This window comes from Salmo salar, chromosome 18 (assembly GCF_965601325.2).
Source record: "Salmo salar chromosome 18, fSalSal1, whole genome shotgun sequence".
In the NCBI taxonomy this organism is placed as follows: Eukaryota; Metazoa; Chordata; class Actinopteri; order Salmoniformes; family Salmonidae; genus Salmo; species Salmo salar.
In genome coordinates, this window is record NC_138308.1 from 20,171,189 (window position 1) to 20,193,036 (window position 21,848).

The 21,848-nt window shown below is 42.4% G+C and overlaps 1 protein-coding gene across 1 annotated transcript in view; it reads left to right on the plus strand.

The window, feature by feature from the left end:
- The window catches only part of LOC106577001 (protocadherin-15), a 263,912-nt gene that overhangs the window by 174,774 nt on the left and 67,290 nt on the right, over positions 1 to 21,848 (plus strand). Inside the window, exons 23-24 of the mRNA XM_082964779.1 lie at positions 7,960 to 8,100; positions 10,353 to 10,465. Of these exons, the coding sequence (XP_082820905.1) occupies positions 7,960 to 8,100; positions 10,353 to 10,465 (254 nt within the window). The remainder of the gene's footprint in view (positions 1 to 7,959; positions 8,101 to 10,352; positions 10,466 to 21,848) is intronic.

The window sequence follows — 21,848 nt, forward strand, 5'->3', positions numbered from 1 at the left end:
CCAAAAAAAATAAAAGTTAGTCTGATACTGAAACTAAATCACAATGTATTTATAAAGAGCACGTCCCGTTATTGGTTAGAATGAGATTTCATGAATCATGATGCTGTCTGCAATTGGAACTCTAGTCGTCTAATCTATAGGTAAATGTGTTACCAACGCGCCAAACAGCGCTGATGATAAACATCGTTATAGGATACTGATTATATATATTGAGCACCGACACGTCCAATAAATACATCGCAACCTAGACAGATTGACAGGAACCACTGACTGGATGTAATACAGCCACCATCCGCTGGGACTTTGTGCTGTATCACCACCATCTCTCTGCAACACACACTCCTACTCTAGCCATTACCTGGCAGCATCCCCACTCACACCAGTTTGTTTGCCTACGCCGACCCTGTAGCTGAGGTGTTTCAGGCGGCAAATCTGTGTTGTTACTGCTACGAGAACGAACTCTTTGATCTGGGGCAACGATCGGCTCAAACACGAACGGCTTCAGTAGGTTTATCGGCTCCCTAACTAACATTATTTCATTCTCAGACTCGGAGCAACTCGGTAAATTCAGCCATTTTTGTGAGTTCCAAAATGTTCTCTCCTGCCAGTGACGCAACAATGCTAATATGACGATTTACAGTTAGCCGGCGTTCTAAATCAGTGTTTCCATTCCCCTTTAATGCCCATGATTTTGGAATGAGATGTTCGATGAGCGGGTGTCCACATACTTTTGGTCATGTAGTGTATATGCAGTGCCTCCGCGGACCCCACTTTGAGAACCCCTGTTAAAGAGAACAGTTATTTTCACCACTTAAGGCATCACAGCTGATTACACAAATTATTGTTTATTACAAAGCATAGTGAAATACAGCACTACCAGCAAGAACCAATGTTCTCTTCATAAAAATAGCTATCTGATTGTGTTGCATCTGTTCTGTTCCCACAGTTGTCAAAATGTGATGATTATTTCTGTTAAGTATGTTAAACAACACACTGTTCCAGTCTCACCCTTCTGTTTATCTGTCTCTGTCTTCATTTGCTTTGCCATGGCTGAGCAGTTCCACACCGACTTCCTGGAATATACTTTTTTTTTGCCAGCTGCAAACCAGAGGAATGAAATTACACGATACAGCACCATCATTTTGACACCCTGTTGCACTCAGAAATGATTTCCCTATCACAAGCGAGGCTGTACAGGGGCAGGGCAAAATCAGTATAGGTTTTTGTAATGCCTCACAACACACTCACCTAACTTTTACTGCTTCCCGTTCGCTCTGTTAATAGGACAACAAGGCCATTACGATAAAGCAAAGACACATTTGGAATCTAATAAATGCTAGAGAAAAAGGTTATTTTGTCCCCCAAAAAATGTGGTTCAGCTTCATCAACCCTATGCCAAAGGAAGGTGGGTTTATTGGCGGTGCAATCACCTAAATATTTTATAGCCCCATAGGTGAGTCAGTATTCTACCTTACATGCTCCCTCTCTTTTGTTTTGAGACTGGAGTTGTTTTTCATTATAACAAGTGCTTCAGCATAGTTACATCATGTCTTGAGGTTCTCAAAGTGTTTAGTACAGTGAGGGAAAAAAGTATTTGATCCCCTGCTGATTTTGTACGTTTGCGCACTGACAAAGAAATGATCAGTCGATAATTGTAATGGTAGGTTTATTTGAACAGCGAGAGACAGAATAACAACAACAAAAATCCAGAAAAATGTCAAAAATGTTATCAATTGATTTGCATTTTAATGAGGGAAATAAGTATTTGACCCCTCTGCAAAACATGACTTAGTACTTGGTGGCAAAACCCTTGTTGGCAATCACAGAGGTCAGACGTTTCTTGTAGTTGGCCACCAGGTTTGCACACATCTCAGGAGGGATTTTGTCCCACTCCTCTTTGCAGATCTTCTCCAAGTCATTAAGCTTTCGAGGCTGACGTTTGGCAACTCGAACCTTCAGCTCCCTCCACAGATTTTCTCTGGGATTAAGGTCTGGAGACTGGCTAGGCCACTCCAGGACCTTAATGTGCTTCTTCTTGAGCCACTCCTTTGTTGCCTTGGCCGTGTGTTTTGGATCATTGTCATGCTGGAATACCCATCCACAACCAATTTTCAATGCCATGGCTGAGGGAAGGAGGTTCTCACCCAAGATTTGACGGTACATGGCCCCAGCATTCCTCCTCCTCCAAACAAGGCGAGGTGAGTTGATGCCAAAGAGCTCCATTTTGGTCTCATCTGACCACAACACTTTCACCCAATTGTCCTCTGAATCATTCAGATGTTCATTGGCAAACTTCAGATGGGCATGTATATGTGCTTTCTTGAGCAGGGGGACCTTGCGGGCGCTGCAGGATTTCAGTCCTTCACAGCGTAGTGTGTTACCAATTGTTTTCTTGGTGACTATGGTCCCAGCTGCATTGAGATCATTGACAAGATCCTCCCGTGTAGTTCTGGGCTGATTCCTCACCCTTCTCATGATCATTGCAACTCCACGAGGTGAGATCTTGCATGGAGCCCCTGGCCGAGGGAGATTGACAGTTCTTTTGTGTTTCTTCCATTTGCGAATAATCGCACCAACTGTTGTCACCTTCTCACCAAGCTGCTTGGCGATGGTCTTGTAACCCATTCCAGCCTTGTGTAGGTCTACAATCTTGTCCCTGACATCCTTGGAGAGCTCTTTGGTCATGGCCATGATGGAGAGTTTTGAATCTGATTGCTTGATTGCTTCTGTGGACAGGTGTATTTTTTACAGGTAACAAGCTGCAGTTAGGAGCACTCCCTTTAAGAGTGTGCTCCTAATCTCAGCTCGTTACCTGTATAATCTTTCTGATTAAGAGAGGGTCAAATACTTATTTCCCTCATTAAAATGCAAATCAATTTATAACATTTTTGACATGCATTTTTCTGGATTTTTGTTGTTGTTATTCTGTCTCTCACTGTTCAAATAAACCTACCATTAAAATTATAGACTGATCATTTCTTTGTCAGTGGCAAACGTACAAAATCAGCAGGGGATCAAATACTTTTTTCCCTCACTGTACATGTTAGTTTCCATTGTTACTGTAGCATATCAGAATGTGTGTTTTGTGGAGAGCAAAATAGCTGTGAACTGGGCAAAAGTTGCAGGGTAGAGCAGAGAGGTTGTATTGAGTCAATTGGAAACTGGAGATAATTACATGACCGAGGTAGTCCGAGGGTCCAGGTGGGGAATTTAGCCAGGACACCGGGTTAACACCCCTAATCTTACAATAAGTGTCATGGGATCTTTAGTGACTACAAAGAGTCAAAACCTTGGTTTAATGTCCCATCCAAAGAACAAACCTTTTGCAGCAAGCCAGCAGTGGGATGCAGGGTGGTATGGCTAGCCAGAAAATGTAGTAGTAATGTGTAAGAAAATCAGAGAACTTTGGGGCTTCTATCTGCACATCTCTTCCTCAATCTGTTGTCTATTTTCTAACCTGGTCCATCTCCTTCTCTTTCCTTTCTCTCCCTGGCAGTCTCTTTGGCAAGGATTTTTATATAATTGAATGATATGCCTTTTTTTATAGTCTGCATCATTATATTTGACTCTTGTGTGAATTGCGTCCATCTAAAACAATGCAGACTTCAGAAACAATCCTCATCTGACGCTTCTCGAATCTATCTGCTCGTTATACCCTCCCCGGGGGTCTGGAGAAAAGGCCAGTGATTGGTGATTGGACTGGAACTTGGTGTGAAAGGACCTCCTGCTGGTTGTGTTCCCACCAGGGTAGGGGGCCTCCGTGGTGTCTGTAGCAGAGGAACAGTACACGTCCATGGGGTTCACTCTGAGCCTGTCAATCACAACAGTGTGGATCTGAACATTTCACACAACATAGTTAACCTGCAGTAATGACTCACTCCAAATATCTCCCACTCTTTGTGCTCTCTGTGCATGTGTATTGTCTGTCTGTCTGTCTGTCTGTCTGTCTGTCTGTCTGTCTGTCTGTCTGTCTGTCTGTCTGTCTGTCTGTCTGTCTGTCTGTCTGTCTGTCTGTCTGTCTGTCTGTCTGTCTGTCTGTCTGTCTGTCTGTCTGTCTGTCTGTCTGTCTGTCTGTCTGTCTGAGAGCACAGTAACAAGTGGGCTGTAGTTGTGCCTCCTTTCCACAGCAGAGCTGATGAGGGAAACAGGGACAGAGAACAGAAATGGAATTCAATCTCTGGCATGAACTGTTCTCTGTGTTTTGGGCTGCACCATACAGTTCGACAAAGGCTGAGAATACAAAGGCATATGCGGAAGCGTCTCATCTTATTGCTTACTAGAACTGAAGGAAATCAATTAGAGAAGTGTAATGAATACCTATTATTAAAGTCCTCGGGGCTCCCGAGTGGCGCAGCGTTCTAAGGCACTGCATCTCAGTGCTAGAGGTGTCACTACAGACCCTGATTCGATTCCAGGCTGTATCACTACCGGCCGTGATTGGGAGTCCCATAGGGCAGCGCACAATTGCCCCAACGTCGTCCAGGTTAGTGTTTGGCCGGGGTAGGCCATCATTGTAAATAAGAATTTGTTCTTAACTGACCTGCCTAGTTAAAGAAAGGTTAAATAAAAAATAAAATAATTAAATGATCATATGCAGTTAATATTTCTGAAAATCGAAGGTTCTGAAGTTTACATCACAGCCAAAACACATTTACCTCCATGGATCACTCAGCAGACAATGTCTCATAAGGGTCTCAAAGCCTGTTATTACAGTCATTTTAGGCCCCCAAAAAATGTTTTTGCCAACAATAGGGGCTATGTTCTAATAATAGGCTATGTCCTAATGTCAGGTGAAGAAGCATAGGGCGGTAACATCATCAGTTTGAAGATATTCCAGGAAGTATTCCTGCCCTTGGAGAAATAAGAGTGGACTTGAAAGGACTACAGTTACTAAATCAGATTTGATTTCATATTCCAGGTCTTAGGTCTATCGAAGGAGGCCATCTTTTTAGTCATTAATGCTTTGTTTTTGGAAGAGCATCATTCAACCCACTATATTCAGTTCTTCTAATTAGTTTTACATCTACATTATTTTAATCCTTGGATTGTTTTTCTTAGTTATATGTCTTGTACAATTTAAATTGTTGTTTTGTTGTTGTTTAGTTATATCTCAGCCATATGTTATAGGTTCGTTACTTTGGTGAACATAGCAGTGACTAATTGTTAAATTGATTGTTTAGGGGAAGCAGAAATTAAACTAGCAGACACTGGCTGTTGAGAGCAAGAGTTGTTTCCCCACTTGTGTGTGAATGCAACATCATTCACAGCTATTTTGTAGAAGGGCATGGGGTGTTGAAGAGTGAGGGTATATCGATAAACTAGTCTAGTAACAATACAAACATAATTGACTGAGCAATTGTAGACACTAGACTATTTGATGTATCTGGTCAAATGAGGTGGCTGGTGTGTTTTGACACTGCCCTCCTGTTTTCCTAGCAGATGTTGGTATACTCTCCAGGGTCCCTCTGCCTGTTCTTTTATTCATGATCTGTCTGTTTGTGCTTGTATTTAACAAAACATCTTGAAAGAAAGAATACACATGTTGTAGAAAATTCCTGGCTGACATTTTGTCTTCCAAAAGCAGGCATTAGGTTTCTTCTTCCTTAGTGAGAGAATCCCAACTCGGGCAGTTATAGTGACTGTATTACCGCCACACCAGCTGTCTCGAGTCGTGACCGCAGTCAAATTCCACGTGACCGTTTAGTCACGGTAACTAGGCTTCTCCAAGCTCTGATGCTGCTGATGGTCATTAGTAGCCTACCAAACTTGCTAAATGCCTGGTACTCAACACTCTATTGTCCCCTCCAGTCACTCTGACATCAATGCAAATGTTTTCGTAAAACCAAATCAAACACTTCATGAGCTCATGTTGGGCAACGTTTCTATAGGCTATACAATTCTGTGAGAAAATAGTTTTGCGGGCCTCTTCTAAAAAGAGGAGGAACCCATCAGCTTTCTATAGGCTAGGCCTACTGTATTTATTTATCGACTTTCTAATATTAAGCACATTGCTTTTCTTTACAACAGGAGCAGCCTACCTGGCTGGCACAAAAATGAACGGTGGGAAATGGATCCTCCATTCGCTATGCATGGAAGTCACAAGATGCTAATCGTGCTTATGTTAATAATAACGCTCAATTACTGTGTAACCGGCAGTTGTTTGCTTGACAATCACCAGCTGACAAAATTTCATGACCGCCACAGCCCTAGTCCCAACATACATTTCTTAGATGTCAAAGTGGTAAATATCTCAATTTTTGGTGTGTTTTCCCCAGCAGAAGGCATCAAATATTTATGGTCTGTGAGCGAAAAGCCAGACAAGGGGAGTTGCTCTAAACCTGAAAGCACTAGTAGATATAGTAAGATGTTACTGTATCTACAGTCAAGGCAATCCCCATAGTACTGCTGTCTTGGAACCAGTATGATACCTGCCATTGAATGTCAAATGTGGAAACTGGAAATGTTGATACTGAACTGCACAGTTTATAGGGGAAAGGAAATGGGGGAGAGGACATCATCTCATTTTTATAAATGTTTATTTTAAATAGGTGCATGGTCTCTGATCCTGAGGGCTTGTTTGGCCTTTCAGCTCACACTGCAGTGGCCAAATGGCCTGGGGTTCTACTTCTTAGTAATATTTCAAAGTCAAAGCTTGGCCTTACATGTTAAGGAACAGCATATGACTGGTGTTGGAATCCGAAATGGTGTGCCTTTATTGGTTGCCCTTGGGCAAGATACAGTACTTAGCCTATGCCATTATGTTCACCTGGAATAAAAATTCAGACAGAATGCTGACACTTTTGTTACAATATTTGGTAGGTGCCGTGTGCAGTTGCCGAACAAAAAGGCATTTGGTTTCTGTTCTTATTATACTCAGTTTGGATCTAACACAAATGCCGGATTCTACGCACACAGCCTGGATGTTACACACATGCCCCTCAGTGTATCCGTAAGCTCTCTCTGATGATTTCTCACAACCTTCGGCAGATGTATTTGTGTGAGTAAACCACCCAAGGGATCTAACATCTCTAACCCCCGCATTTGCTCAGTTCTGCCCAGTTTGACTCTACAGCACAGAAAACCCATTAGGCTTTCTCAAGTCCCGCATTCTCACTTCTGCTGAAGGGCACTGAAGTATTATCTTCTATTAGAAGACAGTAAGAAAAAAAAGTGGGGGAAAAAATGTGGAGCTTTAAAGTGGTATAATTGAAAAAGATAGTTATGAGATAATCAGCTATCTGAAAGCATTATTAATCTTAATTAAAGGGTCATATTAAAGTCCCAGCTTTCATTAATACCTTAAAGTGGATTTGATTTGGGGATGGAGGGATAGGGTGGGTGTTATTTAACTCCAAGAGATGATGTGTGTCATCTATGAATACAGTAAAGGGTAATGTGATGAGCAGTCCTCCTACTGGTAATGAGGGGATGAGACTATGTTGTGTAGTCACAGTGTAGCAGAGGTAGTTCATCGAGGTTCACTTGCATGGAGAGTACATGCCGGAGACAATAGCGAAGTCGGAAAACACACCCATGAGTCATTTTCACGACCTAGGTTCGTGACCCGGTCAGGGGAATTGGGAATCCGTTAGCTTCCCAAGCTACTGTAGAGTTTGAGTAAAGCAAACTGTAAGTCAGTTCTTTCAGACTACTTCAACCCACCTGTGTGAAAATATTAATAAAATATCATAGCATCACTGCTGTCCCCTTGAGCAACATACAATATAAAAAAAATAATATTAAAAGTACAAATATTTGTATTTTTTTATTGAACTTTTATTTAACTAGGCAAGTCAGTTCAGAACAAATTCTTATTTACAATCACGACCTACCAAAAGGTGAAAGGCCACCTGCGGGGACAGGGGCTGCGATTAAAAATAAAAATATAGGACAAAACACATAAAATAGAGGAGTTCACTCACCTAACATGTCTGTCTTGCCCCTGTGTTTCTGTCCCAGGGTACTCCAGCCAGTCTGGTGCGTTACAGAGTGGACGAGGACCAATCACCTTACAGCGGTAGCATCTTTGACGTGGAGAAGGGATCTGGGAGGGTCATCACCAGGGTCAACCTCAACGAACAGCCCAGCGTCACCTTCAAGGTATGATGATGATGATGATGATGGATGATTTGTACAGTACAGTTGCACTTTAAGATTTAATGCAGACCAGTGGGTAAGAAACGTGCACAGATTAAACTAATGTATTTTTTGTTGCTAGAACATTTACACAATACCTCCATCTCACCCATCATAAATGAAAGAAACTCACTCAAATATGATCTCCTCTCATACTATGTGTCTTTCTTTATCAAATCACACATATGGAATCATGTAGTAACCAATGAAGTGTTAAACAAATCAAAATATATTTTATATTTGAGATTCTTCAAATAGCCACCCTTTGCCTTGATGACAGCTTTGCACACTCTTGGCATTCTCCCAACCAGCTTCATGAGGTAGACACCTGGAATGCATTTCAATTAACACTTGTGCATTCTTAAAAGTACATTTATGGAATTTCTTTCCTTATTGTGTTTGAGCCAATCAGTTGTGTTGTGAAAAGGTAGGCGGGTATACAGAAGTTAGCCCTATTTGGTGAAAGATCAAGTCCATATTATGGCAAGAACAGCTCAAATAAGCAAAGAGAAACGACAATCCATCATTACTTTAAGACATGTCAGTCAATCCGAAAAATGTCAAGTACAGTCGCAAAAGCCATCAAGCGCTATGATGAAACTGGCTGTCATTGGGACCACCACAGGGATGGAAGACCCAGAGTTACCTCTGCTGCAGAGGATAAGTTCATTAGAGTTACCAGCCTCAGAAATTGCAGCCCAAATAAATGCTTCACAGAGTTCAAGTAACAGACACATCTCAAAATCAATTATTCAGAGGAGACTGTATGAATCAGGCCTTCATGGTCAAATTGCTGCAAAGAAACCACTACTAAAGGACACCAATAATAAGAAGAGACTTGCTTGGGCCAAGAAACATGAGTAATGGATATTAAACCGGTGGAAAAGTGTCCTTTGGTCTGGAGTCCAAATTGGAGATTTTTGGTTTCAACCGCAGTGTCTTTGTGAGACACGTTGTGGGTGAATGGATGATCTCCGCATGTGTATTTCCCACCTTGAAGCATGGAGGAGGAGGTGTTATGGTGTGGGCTTGCTTTTCTGGTGACACTGTCTGTGATTTATTTAGAATTCACACTTAACCAGCATGGCTACCACAGCATTCAGCAACGATATGCCATCCCATCTGGTTTGGGCTTAGTGGGACTATCATTTGTTTTTCAACAGGACAATGACCCAACACACCTCCAGGCTGTGTAAGGGCTATTTGACCAAGAAAGAGAGTGATGGAATACTGCATCAGATTACCTGGCCTCCACAATCCCCCGACCTCAACCAAATTGAGATGGTTTGGGATAAGTCGGACAGCAGAGTGAAGGAAAAGCAGCCAACAAGTGCTCAGCACATATGGGAACTCCTTCAAGACTTTTGGAAAAGCATTCCTCGTGAAGCTGGTTGAGAGAATACAAAGAGTGTGCAAAGCTGTCATCAAGGCAAAGGATGGCTATTTGAAGAATCTCAAATATAAAATATATTTTGATTTGTTTAACACTTTTACTACATGATTCGATATGTGTTATTTTGTAGTTTTGATGTCTTCACTATTATTCTGCAATGTAGAAAATACTAAAAATGAAGAAAAACCCTTGAATGAGTAGGTAGTGTATATATTTTTTTATGAGTCTTTCTTAAAGTACACGTCCTCACATACTGTACTGAAATAGTGTACATTATCTGTGCACTTTATTATTAGTTCTAATTTGTCAAAAGGGTGCACATATTGAGCTAATGGACTCTTTTTGGAACCTTCTCACAATACCTTCATCATGTCCTTATTCATCAGGCCATTGCACAGACTCCACCTGTGACTAAACCAATATGTGCGTGCATATTAAGTTCCTGACATTATACTCCCACAGAAGGTCATCTGAGTGTATGTGGAGCTGACCTCAGCTCAGTGTAACCTTGGCAGCGAACGGGAGGAGCATGTTGCTGAAGGATATTAGGTTGTAATAAGGACAAACTCTCTCTCTCGCTCTGACTCTGTCTTGCTTTCTGTCTCTGTCTCGTCTCCCCGTTCTAAGAATGTAGGGTCGATAGATACATACACTCTCTCTGGGTGGGTTGGAGCTTGGTTCCCAGACCTATTTGTGCCATTTCAAACTTCTCTGTTATTCATTGCCATGCATGCAGAAACAGATGGCGACCAGGCATTGTGGTTTGATTCAAGAAGAAATCAGTAATGGGTGTGTGCGCTTGTGTGTGTGTGTGTCCGCTCAGTTGGTGGTGATAGCCTTTGACGATGGAGAGCCAGTGAAGGAGAACCGAACCCTGGTGGAGATCACTGTCCTCCAGCCCTCCAGGATCCCCATCTTCACTCAGGAGGAGTACAGGTAACACACACGCACTTACACACACACGCTCAAACGCATGTGTGCACACTGACTTGAATATAACCATATATACATCTTACTTATATACAGCTCATTATTCAAAGCTGCAGGCAGGGCTGGGTAGGTTGCTTTCTAAATGTAATCTGTTACAGTCCAAAATTGTAATCAGTAATGTAATTTTTGGATTACCCAAATTATCTAACGTCATCTGATTACTTTTGGATTTCTTTCCCTTTAAGAGGCATTAGAAGACACAAAGGATCCAAAAATGTTATATGTTTTATTGTTACATACACCAGATAGGTCCAGTGAAATGTGTTGTTTTACAGGATCAGCCATAGTAGTACAGCATCCCTAGTGCAAATGAGGGTTAAGTGCCTTGCTCAAGGGCACATCAACAGATTCTTCACTTTGTCGGCTCGGGTATATACGAACCAGCAACATTTTGGTTACTGGCCCAATGCTTTAACCGCTATGCTACCTGCTGCCCTACGTATTTGGGGGTCATCATAGTCGCCTCTGACTCGGTCAGGCAACTTAAACTTGAGCCTTTTTTCAATGCTGCATTGAATGTCATTGAGAAAACAGAAAGGTGTCATAATGTATTTTGTTCCACAAACATCCTTTCTGAATTGAAAAGTAATCCAAGAAGTTAGCGTCTAGTTTTTTCAAATGTATCTGTAATTTGATTACAATATTTTTTGTTGGTAATATAACTGATTACGGAAAGTTGATTTGTAATAAGATTTAATCAGTTGCTCCCCAATCCTGGCTGCAGGGTAGGTTTATCTGGTGTTGAGCAGAAACGCAACAACACCTCAACACACACAAGCACACCAGGTCACATCCTCCCTCACCAGGCCTTGGTGAATATAAAAATAGGCCTTGGTGAATAATGCATCCGCCAGCTTGAATTACATTTTGTTTGGCCCTGAGTTGACTATCTATTATTTAAAGCAGTTATTATTATGTGATTTGTGACGATCGTCGTAGAGAGACCAAGGTGCAGCGTGGTAAGTGCTCATGATTAATATTTATTATAACTCAAAACACTAAATCAAAAAAACAAACAAAGGAAAACGAACGTCACGTTCTGCAGGCTTTACTGAGCTGTACAAAAACAAGATCCCACAACTGAAGGAGGGAAAAAGGGCTGCCTAAGTATGATTCCCAATCAGAGACAACGATAGACAGCTGCCTCTGATTAGGAGCCATACTCGGCTAAACACAAAGAAATAGAAAACATAGAATGCCCACCCCATGTCACACCCTGACCTAACCAAACAGAGAAAAACGGCTCTCTCAGGTCAGGGCGTGACATGATTACATTAGCCCATGCTTGTGTCTCATCATGGATGATGTATAAATATTTGTGAAGAGAAGGGTTGTTCAGAGCAGTTTGTAAAAGATTTTCCTCGTATGCCGACTTTATAATGATTGGTATAAATATTAAGGAGTGCTCGGAGCCAGAGGCTGCTGCTGATCATCAGTATAGTAAACCACAACATTAGTTTTTCTTGGAGGGCAAAGCAGAGTTTCCCCTGAGTTTATTAAGAGAGTCTTTTAGCCAGATTACATTTTTAATACGTTGAACTGACAGGATAGGGGTGGACGGGGATCATGACTTCTGTAGCAGGGCTGGATCGCAGCGAGGCACAGCCCAGCCTGAGTTTGCCATATTGATATGTTGAAGGAGGGATTCGTATATATTTCTTTCAATTATTATTAGCATTGTGGCTGGAGCAGGATTGAGAAAGTCTTGGTTTTGATGAGATATTGCGGCTTCTCCGAGAGTGAGACACACCAACTCTGACGTTCATGAAATGTTTTTTTTGTATGATAATATTGAACAGCAGGTGGTATTAGCTGTGAGGTACCAGTCAGTGTATTATGTATCCTACTGTCCCTTGGAGCTTATTAAGTAAAGCTTGTTAGCGGCGAATTGATTTCTAACTGCGTTTGTCAGTCATGGCATAGAATCATGGCAAAATGTGTCATTTCTAATAGAGTTGGACATGCCTTGTTCACATTAGGGAGAGCATTTCATAAGGTCAGCTCATACTGTCAAGCTGCTGTTTTGTGCTCACTTTACAGTAATTGCTCGATCTTGTGTAAACTGTATGTCAGAAAGTGCTGCCTGTGTGTCTGTCCGTCTGTCTGTCTGTCTGTCTGTCTGTCTGTCTGTCTGTCTGTCTGTCTGTCTGTCTGTCTGTCTGTCTGTCTGTCTGTCTGTCTGTCTGTCTGTCTGTCTGTCTGTCTGTCTGTCTGTCTGTCTGTCTGTCTGTGTCTGTCTGTCTGTCTGTCGCTGTGTCCTATGTTTATAACTATGTGCATACACTATTAGGAATGTGTGTGTGTGTTCTGTTTCTTTTCCCGTGCTCATGTTCTCTCTATTCCAGGCATTATCTTATGATTGATCAATGCAATATACATTCCCAGCGGTGTGTCTGATGAAGGGCCTTAGATTAGCTTGTGAATGAGTGTTATGTCCTACACACACAGAAGGTTAGGATGGCTGGCACGGCACTCTGTTGGGCGTAGCATTGCTGATGCTTACCATCCACGGCGACAGCCCCAACATAAATGATGACCCATAAAAGCATTAGCCAGGTGCTAGCTCTTCCCTGCTGTACAGGAGTGCACCAAGAGGGCCTCCAATCTGGTCTTCACCCCCCTACTGGACAATAGAGTCCTCCATCTTTCCTCCTCGCTTCATCTGCCTCTCTATAAGGAACCTTCACAACACAAATCATGCTCTACACGTCCACAGAAGATGCTGTTTGTCTAACCAAAGCCTGTTAGTGGTAGCAGCAATCAGGAAGGCTGTGCCAACAGCTCCACAACACACAATTAAAACAGTTATGTGGCTGACTTAATGCTTTCAGGGTTTTATTGTTAGTCCCCTCCATCTGTTTTGGGGAGATGAACATCTCCCCGTCATGGTTGGAGAAAACAAATGCCACGTACAGTACAGTATTGTACTGTAGCACATTGTACCTTGGCTTTCAAAATAAATAAAAATAATAACCTTTATTTAACTAGGCAAGTAAGTTAAGAACAATTGTAATTTACAATGGCGGCCTACACCGGGCAAACCCGGACGACGCTGGGCAAATTGTGCGCCGCCTTATGGGACTCCCAATCACAGCCGGTTGTGATACAGCCTAGATTCAAACCAGGGTGTCTGTAGTGACCTCTGCAACACTTGGGAGCTTTGTTTGTTTGTTTGTAATACTACATGTAGCATTAATTACAGAAGTCTTACAACAATTAGGCTACACCATCTGAAATGATATACCCAGGGGCGGAAATCCCGGGGGGGACGGGGGGGGACACGACCCCCCCATCCTGGGAGAAATATGATTTGTCCCCCCCAATATATCACTGAAACATAACTATGTAATTTAAATAATATTAATAATACGCAATGAAAGCAATTGTGCTGATTATAGACACTTAATAGCGCGTTTTTAAGTTTCAAAAGATTGTGACCCCCCCCACCCTTTGCCTCACAATGGTTTGATCCACTGCCAGTTCCTTAGTTGGCAAGGTAACAGAGGGGTCGTATCTACTGTCTGAAAGGCACTCAATGAACGTAACTGACGTGAGGTTAATCTAGTCAATCGCGCACACACACTAGCTGAATATGCAGAGCTAGCGCGCAAATATTAACTATTAAGCTAGCTAGTACCTATTCCATTTATGTAGCGTCGTCAAAGATGGAATCTTTGCTATCGTCAATTTATTCCAAGATCAGCATGCAGATGATGTAAGTTAGTGCTTCAAAGTCCCTGTGATAAGGTTAGCGATAAACTGAAGTCCAAACTGAACAGAACTACACTCTCTTCTACCATTGTCTTAAATATATTTAATGGTCTCGTTGCAAAAGCTAAATTGTCGCAAGAGAACTTTTATTTATTTATTTTATTTCACCTTTATTTAACCCGGGTAGCAAAGATTATAGCAAACACCACTGAAACTGAATTGGTGCTCGCTAGCTTTGCAAATTCAGCTATTGTTGGAAGCCAGCCAATATGAAACAAACTATTAAAATTACAAAAGGTTGCAGCATATGTTGTGTAAATGGTGAACTCATACAGCTGTCAACTCTTGTCATTTTAATCCGTTTCACATTTGCTAGCTACCTTTTAGATCGAAGCCCAAATAGAATGATAGAAGATGATAGAAGCCCATCTCCTACTGTAAATAACCTACACACTGTGTGTGTAGCCAGCCAGCCAGCCAGGTAGAAAAATGGCAGAAAAATAAAAGACGGACATCAGAGTATTTTTCAATACACCAAAACGCATAGTAAGAACCCTAGTAGCCTAATATCTCAAAGACTAGTTGATAAAATGTTCATAAGAAAGAAATTAAATTCTAATGGAAATGTTTCACAATGATGTCATTAGGCAGAGCAGGCAACAGATGGCACACAGACAGCAGAGTTGGGGACAGATATGCAGGGACAGACTGGCAGAGACAGGGAGTCTCAGGTAAGTTTGTTGAGTCTTTGTTTGGCAACATTATGAAAGGTTCTTAATTTTTTTCACTTGTAAAATAGGAACATAATTGGAAAATGCCATGGATACCCCCACTCTCAACTTAAACTGGTGACTGAACTAAGATTTGTTAAAGGCAATGGTATTGCTGTTGTGATTAGTTGTGTAGTTTTGGGTACTGGTAGTTAGGAGTACGGCAAACACCTTATTTCTTTGGTTCCTCAATATACATTTACCATATTACAATGTAGGCTATGTGTTACAGCACTACTTTTGGTGTCCCCCTCAGGAATTGCTCTTGAGAAAATGTAATGTAATTGTCCCCTCCAAAGTTGATATCAGATTTTCGCCCCTGGATATACCGTGTACAGTAGAGTTGAAAAATGGACAGATTCATAAATTTTATACTCAAGTTTAAATAACACTGAAATGCATGAACAGTAAGTTTATATTTATGTAATGTGTTATTGTTATGATGTTGATGTATGATGTAATGTTGAATAGGACATTATTGTTGTACATTCATAAATTGCATCAAGTTTGAATTCAAATCATATTCAAATCGAAACATAGATACAATTTACTAGGAAAACAAGTTCATAGGATTTATAAACAAGCGCCCATTGCAAGAACAATTCTTCCTGTTTGAAACCTTTCACTTAATTACAACAATGGCCTTTAAATGGAACTCACAAACACATCCCTGTGGGGAAGTTTTTAGCGCTGGGCACAGGACAGCAATTCATTTATTTTCCCCAGCATGTCTGACTGCCGGAGAGGAGCGGTAAGCTTTTTTCTAAGCCGGGAATCCCTACTGTACTCTATGGAGGGGAGGCTACTTTACTTTACTGGTCCCATGTAGCAGACCTTCAGCTTAAAAGCATCTTTAACTTAGGCCTGCTGCTTATCTCCCACAGCACTTCGCCTGAGCTGAGGGTTGAGAGCTGCGGGATGGGGATGGATGCTCTAAATCACAGGACACTAAGCCTCGCCACTTCTCACTTTGTCATTTTAATGATCACAGCAATTACAGCCTCTCTACTCTACTAGGTTCTCATTCTTTCTCCTCTCTCTCTCGCTCTCTCTCTTTCTTTCTGCTCTCTCTCTTTCTTTCTCCACTCTCTCTCTCTTTCCCCTCTCTCTCTTTCTCCTCTCTCTCTTTCTCTCTCTCTCCTTCTCCTCTCTCTCTCTCCTCTCTCTCTCCTCTCTCTCTCTTTCTTCTCTCTCTTTCTCCTCTCTTTCTCCTCTCTTTCTCCTCTCTCAATTCAATTCAATTCTATTCAATTTGCTTTCTCTCTTTCTCTCTCTCTCTCTCTCTCTCTCTCTCTCGTAACTACCATCATCGGTACTTCTACTACCACCACCATCATTAAACTGATATCATTACCATCACCCTACTACCCATACCACTACTATTTGGAATGATAAACAACAATACTAATTGTAATAATAGTAATAACAATAATAGTAATAATAAGTAAGTTACTATTTACTATGCACGTGTTATTATTCAGTGTCCCTCAGGCTATGGCAGGCAAATATATATTTGGCCGCAAGAGGAGCCATTGCTCCTTTGCCCATGAGTATTTTTAGTTTTTCCTCTGGGTTTAATAAGTTAACATTTGGAATAAATATAGTCATTTATGTGAATAATGAATCTCTTTGTGAGGAATATTTATCACAGTAAAGGAGAAAGTGCATCTCTGTCTCTACCTCCCCTGTCGTGCAGTGACCACATACACGCTCCTCTTTGGGTAGCCATGTCTTTTTATGTCTGCCGGTTTCTATTGCCAATTGGTGGTCACTCAGCCTGTACTTGGTAAGGATCTGTCTCTGCTTCGTATCTCTGACACAGTAGAGATAATCAGCCAATTCATATTCTCTGTTTAGGGTCAGATAGCAATTTAGTCGGCTTTGGGATTTTGTTTCGTTTTTCCAATGTTGTAAATATGAGTCCTTTGATTGGTTTATGATTTTGTTTATTGGAATTCTTTCTTTTGAAGCCATGCTGGTGTCAGCTTCGTTGGTTAGGTCCAACAACAGCTGACTGAGAGGGCTCGTTTCTGGGCTCAGCTCTTGGCTTTGAAGTGCTTTAAATTGCAGACTTGAATTTGGACTTGAATTTAGATGTAGCCAAAAATTTTATGATCTTTTCTGTATTTTCATTACTACTGGAAAGTGGCCCAATTCTGCCCTACATGCATTAGTTGGTGTATTTCTCTGGACTTGTAGAATTTCCCGACAGAATTCTGCATGTAGGGCTTCAATTGGATGTTTGTCCCACAATTTAAAGTCTAGTTTATTGAGTGGCCCCCAAACCTCACTTCCATAAAGAGCTATTGGTAGGATTACACTGTCAAATATCTTGGTCCAAATTCTAATTGGGATGTTGATTTTTAATAATTTCATTTTTATTGCATACAATGTTCTGCGGGCTTTTTCTTTGAGTGCATTCACTGCCATATTAAAGTTTCTCTATGCAGATATGGTCAGACCAAGGTAGGTGTAATTTTTTGTGTGTTCAATTATGTTGTTGTTCAGGGTCAATTTATCTTTGTGTTTCTGACATCTGTTTTTTTGGGGGAAAATCATGATTTTCGTTTTTTTGGAAATTTACTGCCAGGGCCTGTCACGGCTGTCTGAAGGATCGGACCAAAATGCAGCGTGTTCGTAGTTCCACATATTTTATTAAACGTGAAACTGAAATGCAATACACTAATACTTGAAACACAAAAACAACAAACCGTGACGCAGAGAGAAAACACACCACTCAAAATATAATCACCCACAAACACAGGTGGGACAAACATCTACATAAATATGACATAAATATATAAATACATAAATATAAATATGACCAGACAAACACCCCCTGTCACGCCCTGACCTACTCTACCATAGAAAATAACAACTTACTATGGTCAGGATGTGACAGTACCTCCCCCCCAAAGGTGTGGACTCCGACCGCACCTCAACCCCCCCCCTCCCAACAACAACCCCCCCCCCCCACACATCAAACCCCCCCAACAACAAAACACAAAGGGAGGGTAGGGTGGGCGACTAATGTCTATGGCGGCTCATATGCAGTACCCAGAACCTTCTTATCTAGCGCCTCCCCCCATGGAGGTGGCTCGGGTTCAGGGCGTAACCCCCACTACACCCACTGATCCCTCTGCTTCTTTACCACCTGACCGTGGATCGTCGTCGAAAGAACCGGACTGTAGATCATTGCTAGAGGTTCTGGGCTGCAGGCCGCCGCTGGAGGCTCTGGGCTGCAGGCCGCCGCTGAAGACTCTGGGCTGCAGACCGCCGCTGAAGACTCTGGGCTGCAGACCGCCGCTGAAGACTCTGGGCTGCAGACCGCCGCTGAAGGCTCTGGGCTGCAGACCGGCGCTGAAGGCTCTGGGCTGCAGACCGGCGCTGAAGGCTCTGGGCTGCAGACCGCCGCTGAAGGCTCTGGGCTGCAGACCGCCGTTGAAGGCTCTGGGCTGCAGACCGCCGTTGAAGGCTCCGGACTGGGGAGCGTCGCTGGAGGCCTGATGCGTGGGGCTGGCATAGGAGGCGCCAGACTAGTAACACGCACCTCAGGGCGAGTGCGGGGAGCAGGATGTGTTGTGATGGGCTGGATCTAGTAGAGCTGTGTTGTGATGGGCCTGGTCTAGTAGAGCTGTGTTGTGATGTGCCTGGTCTAGTAGAGCTGTGTTGTGATGGGCCGGGTCTAGTAGAGCTGTGTTGTGATGTGCCTGGTCTAGTAGAGCTGTGTTGTGATGGGCCGGGTCTAGTAGAGCTGTGTTGTGATGGGCCAGGTCTAGTAGAGCTGTGTTGTGATGGGCCGGGTCTAGTAGAGCTGTGTTGTGATGGGTCGGGTCCTGTAGAGCTGTGTTGTGATGGGGCAGGTCTAGTAGAGCTGGCCCATCTCTCCTCCCTCTCTCTCTCTCCTCTCTCTCTCTCTCTCTCTTTCTCTCTCTCTCTTTCTCCTCTCTCTCTCCCTCTCTCTTTCTCCTATCTCTCTTTCTCCTATCTCTCTTTCTCCTCTCTCTCTCTTTCTCCTCTCTCTCTCTTTCTCATGTTTCTCTCTCTCTCTCTTTCTCCCCTCTCTCTCTCTGTTCTCTATTTCTCCTCTCTTTCTCCTCTCTCTCTCTTTCTCCTCTCTATCTTTCTCTCTCTTTCTCGCCTCTCTCTCTCTTTCTCCTCTCTTTCTTTCTCCTCTCTCTGTCTTTCTTCTTTCTTTCTCCTCTCTTTCTTCTCTCCTTCTCCTCTCTCTCTTTCTCCTTTTTTCTCTCTCTCTCCTCCCTCTCTCTCTCTCTCCCCTCTCTCTCCCCTCTCTCTCTCTCTCTCTCCTCTCTTTCTCTCTCTCCTCTCCCTCCTCTATTTCTCTCTCTCTCTCCTCTCTTTCTCTCTCTTTGTTCTCCCTTTCTCCTCTCTCTCTTTCTCCTCTCTCTCTTTCTCCTCTCTCTCTCTCTTTCTCCTTTTTTCTCTCTCTCTCTCTCCTCCCTCTCTCTCTCCCCTCTCTCTCTCTCCTCTCTTTCTCCTCTCCCTCCTCTCTTTCTCCTCTCTCTCTCCCTTTGTTCTCCCTTTCTCCTCTCTCTTTCTCTCCCTCTTTCTCCTCTCTCTCCTCTCTTTCTCCTCTCTCTCTCTTTGTTCTCTCTTTCTCCTCCCACTCTCTCTCTTTCTCCGCTCTCTCTTTCTCTCTCTCTTTCTTCTTTCTTTCTCCTCTCTTTCTTCTGTCTTTCTCCTCTCTCTCTCTTTTTTCTCTCTCTCCTCCCTCTCTCTCTCCCCCCTCTCTCTCTCTCTCCTCTCTCTCTTTCTTTCACTCTCTCTCTTTCTCCTCTCTCTCCTCTCTTTCTATCTGTCTCTCTCTCTGTTTCTCTCAGCTCACTGTTTCATCTTGTTTAATCAATCTTGTCAATCATGTCTCAATAATCACTCATGACCTTGATTATTAATTACAAATGTTTGTTTCCACGGACAGTGCTCGAAGCCACTTGTTGATATGACAGTTGTGTTTTGACAGGATAATATAGCCAGACATGATGTACTTTGAGCAAATTACAAAAACATTTGTGTTCTAAGCAAGAGGATAATGCTGTCTTAGTCTATGTGCTTATAATAGCCCCATCCCAAGTTTGAGCCAAAAGCAAAAGCTCTTTTAAATGAACTCAAGCCCGTAGCATATAACTTGTTCTTTAGTTAGTTCAGTCCTTTGCTCAGTTCTAAGATAATTGTCACTAGATGGGAATGCTAGAATGGACATTGTCTGTTATCGGTAACCTCACATGAGCAAGACCATGAGCAGTTTATTTATTTGTTCTATTGGTTCTATCAAGGGTTAGGGATAGGGGTGATGGAGCCTTTGACCCTTTTGGCATGTGGCTGTTCTAAGAGGGACCTTTAAGACTGCAGTCTTTCTCTCTGGCTGGCGACACTCTGACTCGCTCACTGTGATATTAGCATGCAGCCCAGCGGGCCACTGAACAAATCCCCACCACAGCACATGATTGAGTCAGCTTCTTAGACACGCTATTAGCATAGCAGACCAAGGTAGCTAGCACTGTCCTTATCAAGTATTACTTGAGGAAAACACCTTGTCAAACAACCAAGCTCTGCCAGCTGCACTGGTAATAAGAGAATTAACAGTCCTATGTCAACAATTAGGATGTAAATATTTGTTTGCTACTTCACAAACACCACAGCATCTCCCTGTTTAAATGTGGCTATCCAAAAAGTCTTTGAGGAAAAAGTACAGCTGACTTTGTTTTAATACCCTTGAGAAATTGTTTCCTCGACAGTACAGTATTCCTGCACAGGAATCTGTCTTCCTGCACTTGAACATTGCTTATCTAAGATGTCCTTTGAGTGATATCTGAACCCAGTGGAACACAAAGTCTGTTCTGTTATGTTTTTGGACCATAGAGAGTGCTGGGGTACATTTCATGTGCTTCTGTGGTGCTACTAATGGCCTTAGCCTGAAATAGAGGACTGTCTGGGGTCCACTAATATACTGTAGCTCCCCCAGACCTTTAGCAACTCATTAGAGTCATGAATAACCTGTGAATATAAATGTTATTTTTTGAAAGGCCTGAAGAACTGTTGCTCATAATGTAAAAGGAATTACCTAATAACAACTGTTCAGTTGATTTTAAATAGAGAGACCTGTTGGCTTAAGTAGAATGGCCTCTACCCATAAACCTTTCATGCACAGCACAAGATATTTTTACACCGCTTAGAGAGAGGATCTGCATCAGTCTTGCGTATCAGTTCAATAGCATACCGATAATTAGTTTGATCCCTGGTTGTCATAACAGACTGCTGTCTCTGGTTTTGATATGCGTGCTGTAATGTGCTCGCCCACACACATAAACGCTCAATCAATCTCTAGCCTCTGTTTTACACTCTCACCTTCAACACACTGTTTCTCTGATCTTTCTCCGATTTTCTTTCTAAAACAGACGTTAACATATGTGGGCATACACAGCAGGCTACACACACACTACACACACACCAACCCACACAACACCCACACACCACACACACAGTAGGCTACACACATTCACAGTAAAGGATTATCCATGGCCATACATACTGTGTGACTTTTTTGTACCTGCAGTGGGTGATTGAAATTCTACTGAAAACTCAAAGGTGCTGTCCTTTACCTCACACTGCAAAGCAGACAGGCATCTTAGGTCAGTCATACTGTATACAGGTGTAACACGGGTCGTATAAACGGGACCAAGGCGCGGCGTGTAGAGTGCTCATAATTTTCTTTAATAATGACACTAAACAGAAAACAACAAAAACGACAGCCAACAGTTCCGTCAGGTAATACCTACAAAACGGAAAACAACTACCCACAAAACCCCATAGAAAAACCCCAAGTTAAA